Source organism: Cherax quadricarinatus, chromosome 83, assembly GCF_038502225.1.
Source record: "Cherax quadricarinatus isolate ZL_2023a chromosome 83, ASM3850222v1, whole genome shotgun sequence".
NCBI lineage: Eukaryota > Metazoa > Arthropoda > Malacostraca > Decapoda > Parastacidae > Cherax > Cherax quadricarinatus.
Window position 1 is genome coordinate 5,986,216 of NC_091374.1, and position 19,930 is coordinate 6,006,145.

The following is a 19,930-nucleotide window of genomic DNA, read 5'->3' on the forward strand; positions in this document are numbered from 1 at the left end:
AGAGGTAAGATAACAGTCCTTACCCTTGTAAACAGAGGTAAGATAACAGTTCTTACCCTTGTAAACAGAGGCAAGATAACAGTCCTTACCCTTGTAAACAGAGGCAAGATAACAGTCCTTACCCTTGTAAACAGAGGTAGATAACAGTCCTTACCCTTGTAAACAGAGGCAAGATAACAGTCCTTACCCTTGTAAACAGAGGTAAGACAACAGTCCTTACCCTTGTAAACAGAGGCAAGATAACAGTCCTTACCCTTGTAAACAGAGGCAAGATAACAGTCCTTACCCTTGTAAACAGAGGTAAGATAACAGTCCTTACCCTTGTAAACAGAGGCAAGATAACAGTCCTTACCCTTGTAAACAGAGGTAAGATAACAGTCCTTACCCTTGTAAACAGAGGTAAGATAACAGTCCTTACCCTTGTAAACAGAGGTAAGACAACAGTCCTTACCCTTGTAAACAGAGGCAAGATAACAGTCCTTACCCTTGTAAACAACCTGGGCAGAGTAGCATCTCTTACTTAAACCTGTAAAATTGAACCTATTTCAACTTCAAGAATAACCTCAGGTTCTTCCACAGGTACTAGACATCGGGTTCAACTTGATCACGGAGGTACCTGAGGACGGCTTCAGGGGCATCAGGTCCCTCACTCTGCTGGCCCTGGATGGTAACCCACTCAACAGCGTCCCTGGACAAGCTTTCTCTCACCTCAACACCTCCCTCAGGGGTCTCTCTGTCGGTACGTAGGAGCCTTCCCTCAGGGGACTCTCTGTCGGTACGTAGGAGCCTTCCCTCAGGGGACTCTCTGTCGGTACGTAGGAGCCTTCCCTCAGGGGACTCTCTGTCGGTACGTAGGAGCCTTCCCTCAGGGGTCTTTCTGTTGGTACGTAGGAGCGTTCCCTCAGGGGTCTCTCTGTCGGTACGTAGAAGCCTTCCCTCACGGGTATTTCTATTGGTACGTAGGAGCCTTTCCTCAGGGGTCTTTCTGTCGGTACGTGGGAGCCTTCTCTCAGGGTCTTTCTGTCGGTACGTAGGAGAATTCCCTTAGGGGTCCTTACTCGGTAAGTAGGAGCCTTCCCTCAGGGATCTCTCTGTTGATACGTAGGAGCCTTCCCTCAGGGATCTCTCCGTGTGGTACGCAGGAACCTAGCTAGGCTGTGCGCAGGGGTGCACAAGAATAAACTGGATAATAGGAGAGAGAGAGAGAGAGAGAGAATCACTATGTAAAGAGAGTATTCTTCTACTGGTTACAGGAGGGCGGTTCTTGCACTGCGACTGCAAAGTTGCCTGGATCTCGGAGTGGATACGCGACTACGATCTGCAAGTGACATCGCGCGAGCGCAACCCGCAGTTCTGCGGTCAGCCGCCAGACTTGCGCGACCGTTCCTTCTACCAGTTGAACCCGGCGGAACTAGCCTGCAACACCACCAGCTCTTCAGCCACTCCTACCAGAGCGTCATCTCCCTCGCCTCCCAGGACAGAGTTCCCTCCTGCCGCCACTACAACAACTGCTTTCCCTCTACCACCACCAACTACCCCCACTACCACCACTACTACTACCACCACCACCACCACCAGTCCACCAGATCCTCAGGTAAGTAGTTTTACAAGTTAAACGCCAGCAGGCAAAGACTCGCGTTTCTTCCCCGGACACCGAGACATAGAACACAGATACGGTGCAAGCTGACAGTGACCCTATAAACCAACAATCATAACTTACAGACCCATTGCATGACCGTTGTAAATTAATCGCTTTCCTATGTATACAGAAAGGATAAATACACCGAAAGGTATATTTCTCTTATTGTATATATGCCGAGAGTTTCCTCTAACCTTAGTTTTTGGGATTAAAGTGTTATTGTGGGAGTGGTGAAAAGGTAGTGTAGTTGATAGGCTTTAAACCCTGTTAAACAATCCCATGAATATAGTACACTAAAAATTTGCTCATACGGGTTTAATTTTTTATTAACGCATGGGCCGTTTCCCACCGAGGCAGGTGACCCCGAAAAAGAAAAAACACTCTCATCATCACACTCCATCACTGTCTTGCCAGAGGTGTGCTGCACCACAGTTAAAACTGCGCCATATCTCCACCCCTCTCTGTATAACACGGGTTTAATTCTCTATTAAATATAATAATGTTTCTATCAGAGCAGCTGGTGGCTTACTGTCCTCATCATCATCAGTATTTATAACTGCCAAGGCTGAATTATTATTATTATCAATACTAAGCGCTGAACCCACAAGGGCCATACGGCGCTGTTCCCGAGATTGAAATTTAACATCTCCCCTTTGCCAGGAGCCAAGGTGTGTATGCGTGTTTGTTTTCTTGTTTACGTGTGTACTCACCTATTTGTGGTTGCAGGGGTCGAGTCACAGCTCCTGGCCCCGCCTCTTCACTGATTGCTACTAGGTCCTCTCTCTCCCTGCCCCATGAGCTCTATCATACCTCGCCTTAAAACTATGTATGGTTCCTGCCTCCACCACATCACTTTCTAGGCTATTCCATGTGTGTGTGTGTGTGTGTGTGTGTGTATCCCATATTTATTTTGTGAAGACAGAAGCGCCAGGAGATTCCTATTTAAGTTTACATTACCTGATTACAGGTAAAGTAAGCTCAATGTGCGGGTTATTGGTGTATTGTTCCAGTTACGGTATTGTGTCTCTTTGTTCATTACAGGTGACATCGTTCCGGCCGGGCAGTGTCTTCGTACCAGGAGTCGCCGAGCGAGGAGACGAGACCAGCGGTGTCGGTAGCGTAGGGAACATCCAGCGTGGTCCGGGGGGTGAGGCTCCGATGGCAGAGGAAATGTTAGATCACCACCCTATCCTTGACTTGCCTCCTCCGCAGGCGCCCCCTACACGGTTCCAGCAGGGCTCCCCTAGGGTGGAGCGACCGATGGAACAGCCGGTTCACCCACCTGGACCCAAACTGGTGATGAGGAACAATGAAGCGCCCCAGGACGGGTTCTTCGGTCCGAGATCTGACGGTCCATACGTCGAGGAGGTGAGTGTCGCGAGAACTACACAAGACTAGCTAGTTCCGCTAGTTTTAGCTCACCTTCCATCACCCCATCACTACCCGCAACAATCCATCGCTACCCCGGTACTCCATCGCTACCCCGGTACTCCATCGCTACAAACACTCCATTACCTCCATCATTCCCTCCCCGCCACCTCCCCCCTCCTCACACCAGTGATAACTCTCGTCTCTCCTTCAGGTTATCGTGCAAGACGCCTACAGAAAGGACAACTCCGTTATCATACAGTGGGACTCAGAGGTGTCGAATATCCTCGGTTTCCGTGTTGTCTACAGACTCTTCGGTGACAAGAACTTCAAGGTACAGAGTAAACATCTTCAGAAATAAATAAAACCAATATACATATTCTTTCCTATAAGTGATAATTTCAACAGTAATAACGCTATCTTTACCACCACCACCACCACCACTACTAGTACTACTACTACTACTACTACTATTGACTACCCGCAGCTTGGACCACCGCTGGCGGCCTCTGAGAGAGAGTTTAAGATCAAGAATGTCCCAACTCAGGAGTGTATAGTGGTGTGTGTCGTCTCGCTGGAAGACGTCAATGTTACTCCAGACAAGTGAGTCTCACCTTTAATATTTTCTTACTCTCTTAGTATTAACACCTTCCCCTTCGAGAAGGGAACCCTGATGTTGTTGAAGAGGTATCTCTCCCTTCAAGAAGTGTGCCTTGATACTGTTGAAGGGTTCTTGATTCTCAGAAAGGGTGCTAACTCTTCCTTTCCTTAATCTTAATTATCTATTTCCCAGGCGATATATGACCATACGGGTTTAACCCGAATCGTCTTAGTGTGACCCATACAGCGTGTCACGAACAGTACTCATTACCTACAGCATACCACACTAACAAGTCATTATCTCCTACAGCGTGCCATATTCACAGTGCCGGGAGATCCGCACGGAGACCTCAACCACCATGCACATGGATACCATCATCATTGCGGCTTCTGCTGCCATCTGCGGCACGGTCATCGTTGCGGTCATCGTCTTCATCTGCTGCAACCGCAAGCGGGTGGACCATCACCGCGAGAAAGAGGGTATCCCTGCGGTACTGAACCCTGTCTCCCCGCCTCTGGCATCACTGGGCACTCTGGCACCAGGACCACTAGCTGGAGGAGGAGCTGGAGGAGGACCTCCTAGCACCAAAGCGGAGTGGGACACATTATCCATGTATTCGCAAAGGTCCATTCCAAGGGCCAGAATGTATCACCTTGAGAAAGGTGAGAATACTTCTGGGTTCATGTGTAGTGTATTTTTATACATATTCATGCAAAACAATCACAAGGGGGAGGTGAATGATAGCTCTAGGCCTTTCGTGCTGCAATCAACACGTCTTCAGGAGCTTGCAATGTTGCAGCAATGAGTAGGAAGTCCAGGTAGATTGGTTCAAGGGTACGACTCTAGCTAGCTGTAGTTGTTTTGCATCTTGTATCGCTCGTTCGCAATTATTGCATACATATTCATATCACTGAACATCATTATACATATTCATATCCATATTACACGTTTTTATGTATATTTTGTCTTCAAGGTGGGGAAGAAAGATATTCTTCACGCCTCTACTTCCATGTTCCTCTTACTACTCTATCTCTCAATGTCTCTGTCTCTTCGCAGGTTCCGTCAACAATGGGTTCGTACCAGACGACGCTAGGTCTCACATCTCTCACGCGTCTTCCAGACACTTGCCAAGACCACGATCTATGGCTGATGGACAGAGTCAGAGATCCTACTCTGCACTCAGCTCAGCTCACCTCAGACATCCCCCGCCCACTTTAGGCCTCTCCAGACAAGGTTGGTGAACAGTGCAGTTGAAGACGAATAGGGAGAGAGTAAAATTATCTACCTCTGTTAAACCTCTTAGAGTACAAGATCACAGTAATTTGTAAATAACAGTTATCAGGTAATAACCATACACACTAAAGTTTCAGGCATGTCGACAGCACTTACAAGAATGATTTCTACACTCTTGTTCCAACCAAAACAGGAAGCAAACGGAGGAATGCTACCAGGATATCTTCTTTACATGCACACGGAATTAGCATGATATAAACCTTGTTAATAGATGACAACAAATTGATTTAGAAAGACGTGTGAGCAAACACCAGGACATATTTATCAGAAAACGTTCCGGTCCTGGGTCAGAATACTCATAAGACTGCTACTACACCCGCCAAGCTATTTTTTTCTTCAGAACTAAGGACCCTTCACAGTTCCTCAGGGAGCACATCAACACACTTAAACCGCTACTAAAAACCAGCGTAATATTCCTTGATGACAGCACAGCTATCAGCATAGCGAAAGCATAAACAAAGCCCTCCCATTATCATCACAGTAAGTACTACTACTATCATCATCACAGTAGGTACTGGTAATACCATCACAGTAGGTACTACTACCATCATCACAGTAGGTACTGGCAATATCATCACAGTAGGTACTACTACTACCATCATCACAGTAGGTACTGGTAATACCATCACAGGTACAGTAGGTACTACTTATACCATCACAGTAGGTACTGGTAATAACATCACAGTAGGTACTACTAATACCATCACAGTAGGTACTAATAATACCATCACAGTAGGTACTACTAATACCATCACAGTAGGTACTACTACCATCATCACAGTAGGTACTGGTAATACCATCACAGTAGGTACTACTAATACTATCACAGTAGGTACTGGTAATACCATCACAGTAGGTACTACTAATACCATCACAGGTACTGGTAATACCATCACAGTAGGTACTACTAATACCATCACAGTAGATACTACTAATACCATCACAGTAGGTACTGGTAATACCATCACAGTAGGTACTGGTAATACCATCACAGTAGGTACTACTACCATCACAGTAGGTACTGGTAATACCATCACAGTAGGTACTACTAATACCATCATCACAGTAGGTACTGGTAATACCATCACAGTAGGTACTACTACTACCATCATCACAGTAGGTACTGGTAATACCATCACAGTAGGTACTAATACCATCACAGTAGGTACTACTAATACCATCACAGTAGGTACTACTAATACCATCACAGTAGGTACGGATAATACCATCACAGTAGGTACTACTACCATCATCACAGTAGGTACTGGTAATACCATCACAGTAGGTACTACTAATACCATCACAGTAGGTACTGGTAATACCATCACAGTAGGTACTACTAATACCATCATAGTAGGTACTACTAATACCATCATCACAGCAGGAACTGGTAATACCATCACAGTAGGTACTACTAATACCATCATCACAGTAGGTACTGGTAATACCATCACAGTAGGTACTACTAATACCATCATCACAGTAGGTACTGGTAATACCATCACAGTAGGTACTACTACCATCATCACAGTAGGTACTTGTAATACCATCACAGTAGGTACTAATACCATCACAGTAGGTACTACTACCATCATCACAGTAGGTACTGGTAATACCATCACAGTAGGTACTACTAATACCATCACAGTAGGTACTAATACCATCACAGTAGGTACTTGTAATACCATCACAGTAGGTACTAATACCATCACAGTAGGTACTAATACCATCACAGTAGGTACTGGTAATACCATCACAGTAGGTACTACTAATACCATCACAGTAGGTACTAATACCATCATCACAGTAGGTACTGGCAATATCATCACAGTAGGTACTACTACTACCATCATCACAGTAGGTACTGGTAATACCATCACAGTAGGTACTAATACCATCACAGTAGGTACTACTTATACCATCACAGTAGGTACTGGTAATAACATCACAGTAGGTACTACTAATACCATCACAGTAGGTACTATTAATACCATCACAGTAGGTACTACTAATACCATCACAGTAGGTACTACTACCATCATCACAGTAGGTACTGGTAATACCATCACAGTAGGTACTACTAATACCATCACAGGTACTGGTAATACCATCACAGTAGGTACTACTAATACCATCACAGTAGGTACTATTAATACCATCACAGTAGGTACTGGTAATACCATCACAGTAGGTACTACTAATACCATCACAGTAGGTACTGGTAATACCATCACAGTAGATACTACTAATACCATCACAGTAGGTACTAATACCATCACAGTAGGTACTGGTAATACCATCACAGTAGATACTACTAATACCATCACAGTAGGTACTGGTAATACCACCATAGTAGGTACTACTAATACCATCACAGTAGGTACTGGTAATACCATCACAGTAGGTACTACTAATACCATCACAGTAGGTACTATTAATACCATCACAGTAGGTACTGGTAATACCATCACAGTAGGTACTGGTAATACCATCACAGTAGGTACTACTAATACCATCACAGTAGGTACTGGTAATACCACCATAGTAGGTACTACTAATACCATCACAGTAGGTACTGGTAATACCATCACAGTAGGTACTACTAATACCATCACAGTAGGTACTATTAATACCATCACAGTAGGTACTGGTAATACCATCACAGTAGGTACTACTAATACCATCACAGTAGGTACTACTAATACCATCACAGTAGGTACTACTACCATCATCACAGTAGGTACTGGTAATACCATCACAGTAGGTACTACTAATACCATCACAGTAGGTACTACTACCATCATCACAGTAGGTACTGGTAATACCATCACAGTAGGTACTACTAATACCATCACAGTAGGTATTGGTAATACCATCACAGTAGTACTACTAATACCATCACAGTAGGTACTGGTAATATCATCACAGTAGGTACTACTAATACCATCACAGTAGGTACTACTAATACCATCACAGTAGGTACTACTACCATCATCACAGTAGGTACTGGTAATACAATCACAGTAGTTACTACTAATACCATCACAGTAGGTACTACTAATACCATCATCACAGTAGGTACTGGTAATACCATCACAGGTACTACTACCATCACAGTAGGTACTGGTAATACCATCACAGTAGGTACTACTAATACCATCACAGTAGGTACTGGTAATACCATCACAGTAGGTACTACTAATACCATCATCACAGTAGGTACTACTAATACCATCACAGTAGGTACTACTAATACAATCACCACCACAAACTTAACCACAACCAAAATTCCCGGTACTGTGACCAGTGATGCAGGTGTATACTTTATGCCTGAAGGTGGTTGCCAGAAAATATACGTTGGTGAGACTTGGAGGTGTTTAAAAGGATTGAGGTGTGAACGCCCCCGCGGCCCGGTCCGTGACCAGGCCTCACGCATGTAATTCGTCACAGTATTCAGGTCATCTCACGACGCGAGACAAGTCATCGCACAAGTAGACCTACGCAGGGTTCGACAAAGACTTGCCTAGTATGGGCCAGTAGGCCTGTTGCAGTGCACCTCCCTTCTTATGGTCCCATGTTAAGAGAAAGTGTCTAGAAGCTGCCCTCAACGCTGTTTCCCATGCAAACCACGGGACAGGTTGGGTTCGAACCCTGAGCAAGTTAGACCTACAACTCCAGGCCTGTTTACAATCACGTTATTATGATTTTAAGTGTTGAAGGTGTCAAAACTGAGGCCACTTTAACAAGTGTTCTCAGACCATCAACAAGTGTTCTCAGACCATCAACAAGTGTTCTCAGACCATCAACAAGTGTTCTCAGACCATCAACAAGTGTTCTCAGACCAACAAGTGTTCTCAGACCATCAACAAGTGTTCTCAGACCATCAACAAGTGTTCTCAGACCATCAACAAGTGTTCTCAGACCATCAACAAGTGTTCTCAGACCATCAACAAGTGTTCTCAGACCATCAACAAGTGTTCTCAGACCATCAACAAGTGTTCTCAGACCATCAACAAAAGTTTTCTCAGACCATCAACAAGTGTTCTCAGACCATCAATAAAAGTGTTCTCAGACCATCAACAAAAGTTTTCTCAGACCATCAACAAGTGTTCTCAGACCATCAACAAGTGTTCTCAGACCATCAAAAAAAAGTTTTCTCAGACCATCAACAAGTGTTCTCAGACCATCAACAAGTGTTCTCAGACCATCAACAAGTGTTCTCAGACCATCAACAAGTGTTCTCAGACCATCAACAAGTGTTCTCAGACCATCAACAAAAGTTTTCTCAGACCATCAACAAGTGTTCTCAGACCATCAACAAGTGTTCTCAGACCATCAACAAAAGTTTTCTCAGACCATCAACAAGTGTTCTCAGACCATCAACAAGTGTTCTCAGACCATCAACACAAGTGTTCTCAGACCATCAACAAGTGTTCTCAGACCATCAACAAAAGTTTTCTCACACCATCAACAAAAGTGTTCTCACACCATCAACAAAAGTGTTCTCAGACCAAAAACAAAAGTGTTCTCAGACTAACAACAAAGTTATCACCTATTAACTGTTATTTACGAGTTACTAACACTGTGTTAAGTGTTCTTTTATCTGTGTTACTCTATTGCTAAATATTGTTGTCTTAGGTCTGGTGTTCTACTGGTAGGAAGCCCCAAGTTATTATTTACTACAGATATACAAGCACGACAGTTACAACTACGGGAGTACCAACCAGGGGGCCTCCTACGAGTGAAACACCTGTATATAAGGCTTTACGAGGCTCCTGGTGAGAGAAACATTGTCTGTAATATAGTATCATAAACTTTGTATATATGTTTATATACTTAATTTGTTGATGAACAAGTCAATCCCACACGAAGTAGCGAGTTTCTGTATGTTTGAGCCTCAGTGAAACACTCACTCTCTGTGGCACTGTGTACCGTGAATCTAAATGTACGGTTGAGGATTGAACTTGCGGCAAGTAAGTCGTAAAACTCCAAGCTGGCTGGCTACAATAGGATTCATTCAACTAGGGAGGTTAGCATGGGTCCCACTGTGACCCGCCAGCGTGGTCGTGACAGCCACACTGGCGGGAGATTCATCTGTAAAAACTTGTATTTGTGGTCACAGTGGTGGCCCATGCTAACCTTCCTATGGTGTATAAATATACCTAGTTGGATGAATCTTACTATAGCCAGCTGGCGCAGTAGCTTACGTGCTGACCTAGAGTTTTAAGACTCACTTGCCGCTAGTTCAATCCCCACCCGTACCGTGGTTTGTTTGCAATCCATATCATGAGTACAAGTACTTTCCTATATTCTTTCTAAATCTGAATTTATTCAACTGGAATCTTTGGCTCTGAGATCTTTATTGGTTAGATATTCTTAGCGTCCTCCTGTTCTTTGGTTAGACCCAATCTTCCACTTGTATATCTCAGTAATACCTCACATTACGTTCTTCAAGACACTGAAGGTTGGAGGCTCTCAGTCTGTCTTCGTATGAAAGATTCCCAATGAAGTTGATGAATTCTATCATCCTTCTTTGTATGCTCAACAATGCATGTATATCCGTTGTGTACATATACAGTCCTTACTAATCATATTATTATAATCATAACTAAGTGGGACTTACTAATGATGTATAGAGCTGTAGTATAGCCTTTAGACTCCTGTTCCTCACACTTCTGGAGGAAAAGTCAATCTGGTAACCTTATTACACACACACACAGGGCCAGGAGCTATGAATCGACCCCTGCAACCACAACTAGGTGAGTACATACACACACACACACACACACACACACACACACACACACACACACACAGCACTGCTGTCCTGGCTAGAGATTACTGCCTACCACAACTCCCAAGACTTTTTTCACATTCTGTATGATCAAGTTCTACATCACTTTTTCACTGAATTATTTTTATTCCCGTGGATTAAGACTTGTCCACAATGAACCACATCTGCCACTTTTCGGACCACTGCATTAGCTCAGCCACATCTTCTTGGAGTTTATAAGTATCATCCTCCGAATCTATTCGGTCTATTTTTGCATCGTCAGCGAATTTACTGACGTCGCTTCATATTCCCTCAGCAAGGTAGTTAATGTAGGTGAATAAGACACACGTAGAACACCTGAGACTGTATGGTGAACACTTAGACTGTGGGACTGATAACCTCGTCTTGTACTATCTCCTGTTTCAGCAGCTTCAAATAACCTCTGTATCGAATTGATAAAGTCACTGGTTCGCGAAACGTTTTCAGAATAAAGCTACTCAGGTGTTGCACATGTGTTTTAAAGCTACCCAGGTGCTGTACATGCGTTTTGAAGCTACCCAGGTGTTGCACATATGTTCCAGTCATCAAGTTCTCGGTACTGTGTACCATTACAGTGTCAGTAATGAATATTATAAACAAGAGACCCACGACTTATCCCTGTGGAACGCCACTCGTCAGCGGTCCAACATTCCGATTTCACTCTTCTTCATGTAGACACTTTTCTGCTACCTAGTCACTCAGCCATGACTAGATCCAGGAGAGGAGCTTCTCTCTTAACCTGGAGAGTTATTAAGCCAAGAAAGCCAAGCCAATATGGCTTATATCTACTGGGTTTCAAATCCTCTATCTCAGGATGCGACTCACAACAGTCTGGCTTAGGAACACCTAGGTACTTACTGCTAGAAAAACAGTAGCAGCAAGACGACTAACGCCCAGATACCTATTTACTGCTAGGTGAACAGGAGCCTGGTCACGGACCTGGCCGCGGGGGCGTTGACCCCCGGAACACCCTCCAGGTATAAGTGTAAGGAGACATGCCCACTATCTCCACCCGTCCAGGGATCGAACCCCGGTCCTGCAATTGTGAACCAAAGGCGCTACCATTGAGCTACGAGCCAGTAGATGCTGTAATTTCTGGGAGATGTATTTTCAGTAGATACTGTATATTGTGGTAGTTGTAGTTGATGTAGATATCAGTAGCTGTGAATGGTGTATATCGTAACATTTCAGTTGTAGTGATTGTATTAGATGATACTGATAGCAGTAGTTGATGATAGTAGATCTAGAAGTGAATATAGTGGTGGTAGTAGTAGTAGTAATAGTAATGTAGTACTAATAACACTAACAGGTACTGTAGCTAAGAATAGGTAGATAGTTATTATTATTAGTAGTGGAGGTAGACGTTGCAGCAGCAGTAGTAGTAGTAAGAGTAGACGTTGCAATAGTTGTAGACATTGTAGTAGTAGCTGCAGTAGTTGTGCTGACGGCTTTTCGTATCCCTGTAGGCTCCGTGGGGAGTGTGTGGCGAGAGGCTCTCTTGATAAACGACATCGACCTCCGTCAGCAAGGTCTGGTCAAGCTCTGACCACCACCACAGGTATCCTAGTCAGCCTCAGGTACGTTGCTAAGAGCCTGACTCCTGTGCTGCACCTGACCTCTGTGTTGTCACCTGACCTTTGTGCTGTCACCTCACCCTTGTATTGTCACCTGACCTTTGTGCTGTCACCTCACCCTTGTGTTGTCACCTGACCTTTGTGCTGTCACCTCACCCTTGTGTTGTCACCTGACCTTTGTGCTGTCACCTCACCCTTGTGTTGTCACCTGACCTTTGTGCTGTCACCTCACCCTTGTGTTGTCACCTGACCTTTGTGCTGTCACCTCACCCTTGTGTTGTCACCTGACCTTTGTGCTGTCACCTCACCCTTGTGTTGTCACCTGACCTTTGTGCTGTCACCTCACCCTTGTGTTGTCACCTGACCTTTGTGCTGTCACCTCACCCTTGTGTTGTCACCTGACCTTTGTGCTGTCACCTCACCCTTGTGTTGTCACCTGACCTTTGTGCTGTCACCTCACCCTTGTGTTGTCACCTGACCTTTGTGCTGTCACCTCACCCTTGTGTTGTCACCTGACCTTTGTGCTGTCACCTCACCCTTGTGTTGTCACCTGACCTTTGTGCTGTCACCTCACCCTTGTGTTGTCACCTGACCTTTGTGCTGTCACCTCACCCTTGTGTTGTCACCTGACCTTTGTGCTGTCACCTCACCCTTGTGTTGTCACCTGACCTTTGTGCTGTCACCTCACCCTTGTGTTGTCACCTGACCTTTGTGCTGTCACCTCACCCTTGTGTTGTCACCTGACCTTTGTGCTGTCACCTCACCCTTGTGTTGTCACCTGACCTTTGTGCTGTCACCTCACCCTTGTGTTGTCACTTGACCTTTGTGCTGTCACCTCACCCTTGTGTTGTCACCTGACCTTTGTGCTGTCACCTCACCCTTGTGTTGTCACCTGACCTTTGTGCTGTCACCTCACCCTTGTGTTGTCACCTGACCTTTGTGCTGTCACCTCACCCTTGTGTTGTCACCTGACCTTTGTGCTGTCACCTCACCCTTGTGTTGTCACCTGACCTTTGTGCTGTCACCTCACCCTTGTGTTGTCACCTGACCTTTGTGCTGTCACCTCACCCTTGTGTTGTCACCTGACCTTTGTGCTGTCACCTCACCCTTGTGTTGTCACCTGACATTTGTGCTGTCACCTCACCCTTGTGTTGTCACCTGACCTTTGTGCTGTCACCTCACCCTTGTGTTGTCACCTCACCCTTGTGCTTTTGCCTACAGACTCGCACTCGCGTTAAGCTTATCATCACACAACTTTTAAACTGACCCAGTATACATTTCAAACCCCTATCTTCTGAAACTCACCCTTTAAAACCTATCCCACACTTCTTAAACCAACCCCAGAATTCCTTGAATCTGTCCCTCACCACCTTACACCCGTCTGCGATTCCACTCACTTTAACCTACGCCATAATTCCTTTAGCTAGTCTCTGGGTGCTCAAGCCTCTGTACCACACTAATAAAGCCTGCTGCGCAGACGAAACGTTTCTCAAGATACACAGGTTTCGTACATGTGTTTTATATTATACTAGTGACTTAATGAAACACAGAGGGGTTATATAGTATATAGCCGGTTATGACTACCTCACATGAGAGCAACAGAATAAACAGTGCAACACGTCTGTTTCAACCTCCCAGAAGGCCAGTGCAAACCTGACGCCTCTATCACCTTTGCCTTTCAAGGGAGGTACCTAAAGGCCAACAAAAAGACTATTGATTTAAAGGAATTGGAGCCTTTCCTCCGCGTTCTTGTGTTGAACCTGACTCTTGTCATTTCTCAGGCGTTATATAACCCCCTACAAGTTTACCGCTTCCCCAGTGAATGTAACGATCATCGTGCACTCAACTCAGGTCACATTATGAGAGTCAGAATGTGTCCTTTGTAAGAGTTTTACTGGGCTGAAGATAGCTTCAACATAAGACTGAAATATACAGTAACCTGCTTCTAATTTCGGTGTAACAAGAGACTGTCTTCAGGCGACGAAGAGGTCTATAGACCGATTTTTTTTTTTTTGCATTATCTTTACACTGTTTAATGAGGGGTTTGGGATATTGGCTGTTTGGAGTGACATCTGAAGTGTCGTATCTGAGCGCCTCTGCAAAGACAGTGACAGTGTGAATGATGGTGAAAGTGTTTCTTTTTCGGGTCACCTGCCTCGGTGGGAGACGGCCGACGTGTTGGAAAAAGTTATATATTAATATTATACTCATCTATTTGTGGTTGCAAGGGTCGTGTGTGTGTGTGTGTGTGTGTGTGTGTGTGTGTGTGTGTGTGTGTGTGTGTGTGTGTGTGTGTGTGTGTGTGTGTGTGTGTGTGTAGTGGTGAGTGGGTTCAGTGGAGCAAGAAGCTAGTATAGTGTACATACATCACTTAACACGACTGTAGTTACTTGTAAGCTTCTCTCTCGCGTGAGCTTCATACGTTGCTTTCTCTTGCTTGTGTCACCCCTGGCGTGATGGTGTACCTTCTTAAGTGCTCTCTAGCTTTCACTCGCTCTCGCTTTCTTCCTGTGTATGTGGATATATATATATCTCTCTCTCTAACACTCAGGAATTGGTATTTTCTCCCATGCTTAGGCTCAAACATGATTACTTTAACATTCCCAGGCTCAGTGCTTATTAAATCCAATCGGCTATAATCATAAAAATAATTTTTAAAGAGTTGGAACCGTAAGCCAGTGGAAGGCCTCGGTCAAATGACCAAAAGTTTCAGCTGCGGGTCATCATATGACTAAGACCCGCGTCAGGAAACACTTGTCCTGTTTCCTGACAAACCTAGCCTAACCTAATGCTTACTAAAGAATAAAATGATAATAATAATATCCTATTTTAATGCTATGCATCATATAAGTTATGGTTTCTTGTAGATAATATAATTTTTGTCACTTCCTCAGATCTCAGTATGTCCCGGCAGTCTCTGGCTCCCTCGCAGTACGCCGTGGGTGGATACGGACCCATGGCCGTCAATCCCAACGCCTTCGGTATGGGAGGGCCCGGCTCCACCATGGGCAGCATGAGAGGACCTGGCTCCACCATTGGCAGCATGGGAGGACCTGGCTCCACCATGGGCGGCCTGGCGAGAGTGACGTCTCAGCGTAGTGACCGGCGCCGCCAAAGATCAAAGTCACGCGAGCGAGCAGAGTCGCGTCTCAGCCATGCTGGTTCCAGCCACTCCTTAACCGGTTATGACACCGATGGCTGGACCGACCACGACATGGACATCTACGTAGCCAGGAACCCCACCCGCAACGGTCTAGTCCAGCTCTAAACTCCAGGGTCTTCGACGGCTTGAAGCGTCTTCAAGTTAAGGGACTTCGATTACTCTCGATGGTTCCTGGGGCGCCGATGCTTCCCAGAGCTGTATTATCTTCCGGTCAAGAAGGGAACTCAAGTGTGAATTAAAGCAAGGAGTGATGCAGACTATTCTCCTTCAAATAACAGAACAAGGTACCTCCCGACAGAAAAGCAGCGTAGCTATGAACCCAGGTAATACTCTGGGTACCTTGATCATCAGACCACAGTTTCTACTTGCCTCTTATTGACGCTTCATACCTATCCTCACTTCCGAAGGCCAAGAAGCACAAGGCACGTGTGTGTTCATTCGAGATAGAAGACGAGTCAAGAAACACTGGTAGTAAGTTACTGTCATGAGTTTCTCTCGCAAAGTTTGTATCAGTGTGAGTTCTGTTGTGAGACCAGAGCTGCAATGTTTTCCTGTGTCAAAAAAACAAAACAAAACACGACAGTGTTGATGCAGATAATGAAAGTGATTAAAAAGTAATACTCTGCTGCCAATTCACTAACTAGCGAGTATCTCACGAACAAGTGACGCGTGGACGAGGTGTAACTAGTGCTGACGCTAGAGTCATGCTGGTCTGTTGAATGACGAGTGTCAACAGCACCGAGTGATCCTGCTTGGAGATACAGAGCTGCTGTTGAGGGTAAAAAAAAAAAACAATCGAAAATCGTAGATTCTGTGTAGTGTTGTTGAACTTCTTGAGTTGCTGTGACGGCTGTGTTAAGGCGCCACAGCAATGCTGTGATGATGGGGAGAGTGCTATGCGTCACGGCTGTGTTAAGGCGCCACAACAATGCTGTGATGATGGGGAGAGTGCTATGCGTCACGGCTGTGTGAAGGCGCCACAACAATGCTGTGATGACGGGGAGAGTGCTGTGCGTCACGGCTGTGTTAAGGCGCCACAACAATGCTGTGATGACGGGGAGAGTGCTGTGCGTCACGGCTGTGTTAAGGCGCCACAACAATGCTGCGATGACGGGGAGAGTGCTGTGCGTCACGGCTGTGTTAAGGCGCCACAGCAATGCTGTGATGACGGGGAGAGTGCTGTGCGTCACGGCTGTGTTAAGGCGCCACAACAATGCTGCGATGACGGGGAGAGTGCTGTGCGTCACGGCTGTGTTAAGGCGCCACAGCAATGCTGTGATGACGGGGAGAGTGCTGTGCGTCACGGCTGTGTTAAGGCGCCACAACAATGCTGTGATGACGGGGAGAGTGCTGTGCGTCACGGCTGTGTTAAGGCGCCACAACAATGCTGCGATGACGGGGAGAGTGCTGTGCGTCACGGCTGTGTTAAGGCGCCACAGCAATGCTGTGATGACGGGGAGAGTGCTGTGCGTCACGGCTGTGTTAAGGCGCCACAACAATGCTGAGATGACGGGGAGAGTGCTGTGCGTCACGGCTGTGTTAAGGCGCCACAGCAATGCTGTGATGACGGGGAGAGTGCTGTGCGTCACGGCTGTGTTAAGGCGCCACAGCAATGCTGTGATGACGGGGAGAGTGCTGTGCGTCACGGCTGTGTTAAGGCGCCACAGCAATGCTGTGATGACGGGGAGAGTGCTGTGCGTCACGGCTGTGTTAAGGCGCCACAACAATGCTGTGATGACGGGGAGAGAGCTGTGCGTCACGGCTGTGTTAAGGCGCCACAGCAATGCTGTGATGACGGGGAGAGTGCTGTGCGTCACGGCTGTGTTAAGGCGCCACAACAATGCTGTGATGACGGGGAGAGTGCTGTGCGTCACGGCTGTGTTAAGGCGCCACAGCAATGCTGTGATGACGGGGAGAGTGCTGTGCGTCACGGCTGTGTTAAGGCGCCACAACAATGCTGTGATGACGGGGAGAGTGCTGTGCGTCACGGCTGTGTGAAGGCGCCACAACAATGCTGTGATGACGGGGAGAGTGCTGTGCGTCACGGCTGTGTGAAGGCGCCGCAACAATGCTGCGATGACGGGGAGAGTGCTGTGCGTCACGGCTGTGTTAAGGCGCCACAACAATGCTGCGATGACGGGGAGAGTGCTGTGCGCCGCTCCTCAAATTATTACAGTTTAGACTTAACTTCACTGAGGCAAATCTCACAATACGTGTTCTCCTAATTTATCTTCGCTTAACAATTAATTATCCTTATATCTTTACTTAACTAACTGGCTTAAAAAAAGGCAAAGCTTAACGAGGGAGCTTTTAAATCTACCTATACTTAACGAGGGGGACTATTATATCCATCTAAACTTAATGAGGGAAGCTTTTAAATCCGGCTTGATTTACGAAGACATATAAAGTTCGAGGCTATTCCTAAATAAAACCCGCTTTAGTTTTCCACACATCTATCTATCCCATGATATATTCTTGCTATAAAAGCGTTGCTACGAGATGTCAAAACTGTGACTATTTCGATTGCCGGGACAACTGCAAATAAATTCTTATATTTTTGCATTTTTAACGTTTGTAAATTAATTTGTATGTAAGTGTGTATATTAATGATTTGTGTATGGGTGTGTGAGTGTATTATATATTATCCATTCGAGTCTGTATACCTGGAGGGTGTTTCGGGGGTCAACGCCCCCCGGCTCGGTTCATGACGAGGTCTCACGGTGAATCAGAGCCTGATTAACCAGGCTGTAAATATTTAACTAGACAGTATAAGCTGGACACAAGACAGGTTGTGAGGCAGGTGCTGTGTGGGATGGGCTATCGTCGGGTCACTGCTGTCTAAGTCGACCCTTTTGTATATGGGGTGGAAAACCCATCAATCACATCTTACGATGGGGTTTAACATTTATCACGGTGAGTCAGTGGAAGGCATCCATCACTGATGACCAAAAGCCGCACTGAGTTGGTCACGTAACCAAAATTTAGTAATGTATACAGGAGAAGGGGTTACTAGACCCTTGCTCCCGGCAATTTAGTCGCCTCTTAAAACAGGCATGGCTTACGGAGAATGAATTATTTTCCACTTGCCCTTGGAGAGAAATGTCCACATGGTGACATATCAAATTTCTCTGAGCACGATAGGTAGTCACCGCTCATTATCCTCCCACTGAGCACCACTCACTAGCCTCCCACTGAGTACCTCTCACTAGCCTCCCACTGAGTACCTCTCACTAGCCTCCCACTGAGTACCTCTCACTAGTCTCCCACTGAGTACCTCTCACTAGCCTCCCACTGAGCACCACTCACTAGCCTCCCACTGAGTACCTCTCACTAGCCTCCCACTGAGTACCTCTCACTAGCCTCCCACTGAGTACCTCTCACTAGCCTCCCACTGAGTACCTCTCACTAGCCTCCCACTGAGTACCTCTCACTAGTCTCCCACTGAGTACCTCTCACTAGCCTCCCACTGAGTACCTCTCACTAGGCTCCCACTGAGTACCTCTCACTAGCCTCCCACTGAGTACCTCTCACTAGCCTCCCACTGAGTACCTCTCACTAGCCTCCCACTGAGTACCTCTCACTAATCTCCCACTGAGTACCTCTCACTAGCCTCCCACTGAGTACCTCTCACTAGTCTCCCACTGAGTACCTCTCACTAGCCTCCCACTGAGTACCTCTCACTAGCCTCCCACTGAGTACCTTTCACTAACCTCCCACTGAGCACCTCTCACTAGTCTCCCACTGAGTACCTCTCACTAGCCTCCCACTGAGTACCTCTCACTAGCCTCCCACTGAGCACCTCTCACTAGTCTCCCACTGAGTACCTCTCACTAGCCTCCCACTGAGTACCTCTCACTAGTCTCCCACTGAGTACCTCTCACTAGCCTCCCACTGAGTACCTCTCACTAGTCTCCCACTGAGTACCTCTCACTAGCCTCCCACTGAGTACCTCTCACTAGTCTCCCACTGAGTACCTCTCACTAGTCTCCCACTGAGTACCTCTCACTAGCCTCCCACTGAGTACCTCTCACTAGTCTCCCACTGAGTACCTCTCACTAGCCTCCCACTGAGTACCTTTCACTAACCTCCCACTGAGCACCTCTCACTAGTCTCCCACTGAGTACCTCTCACTAGCCTCCCACTGAGTACCTCTCACTAGCCTCCCACTGAGTACCTCTCACTAGCCTCCCACTGAGTACCTCTCACTAGTCTCCCACTGAGTACCTCTCACTAGCCTCCCACTGAGTACCTCTCACTAGTCTCCCGCTGAGTACCTCTCACTAGTCTCCCACTGAGTACCTCTCACTAGCCTCCCACTGAGTACCTCTCAGTAGTCTCCCACTGAGTACCTCTCACTAGCCTCCCACTGAGTACCTTTCACTAACCTCCCACTGAGCACCTCTCACTAGTCTCCCACTGAGTACCTCTCACTAGCCTCCCACTGAGTACCTCTCACTAGCCTCCCACTGAGCACCTCTCA

General features: G+C 46.3%; 1 protein-coding gene across 3 annotated transcripts in view; it reads left to right on the forward strand.

Moving 5' to 3' along the window:
• LOC128702212 (leucine-rich repeat and fibronectin type-III domain-containing protein hattifattener) overlaps positions 1–16,639 on the forward strand; it is a 95,858-nt gene extending 79,219 nt beyond the window's left edge. The window contains exons 6-14 of one of the 3 annotated variants that reach the window (XM_070102773.1): positions 580–739; positions 1,254–1,594; positions 2,681–3,007; positions 3,222–3,341; positions 3,495–3,610; positions 3,918–4,270; positions 4,665–4,841; positions 12,180–12,290; positions 15,182–15,315. In XM_070102773.1, coding sequence (XP_069958874.1) covers positions 580–739; positions 1,254–1,594; positions 2,681–3,007; positions 3,222–3,341; positions 3,495–3,610; positions 3,918–4,270; positions 4,665–4,841; positions 12,180–12,259 — 1,674 coding nt within the window. In that variant the 3' untranslated portion in view covers positions 12,260–12,290; positions 15,182–15,315. Of the gene's footprint in view, positions 1–579; positions 740–1,253; positions 1,595–2,680; positions 3,008–3,221; positions 3,342–3,494; positions 3,611–3,917; positions 4,271–4,664; positions 4,842–12,179; positions 12,291–15,181 lie in introns of all 3 variants that reach the window. The other 2 variants (XM_070102771.1, XM_070102772.1) reach the window with 2 other exon arrangements.
• Positions 16,640–19,930: the final 3,291 nt, after the last annotated feature.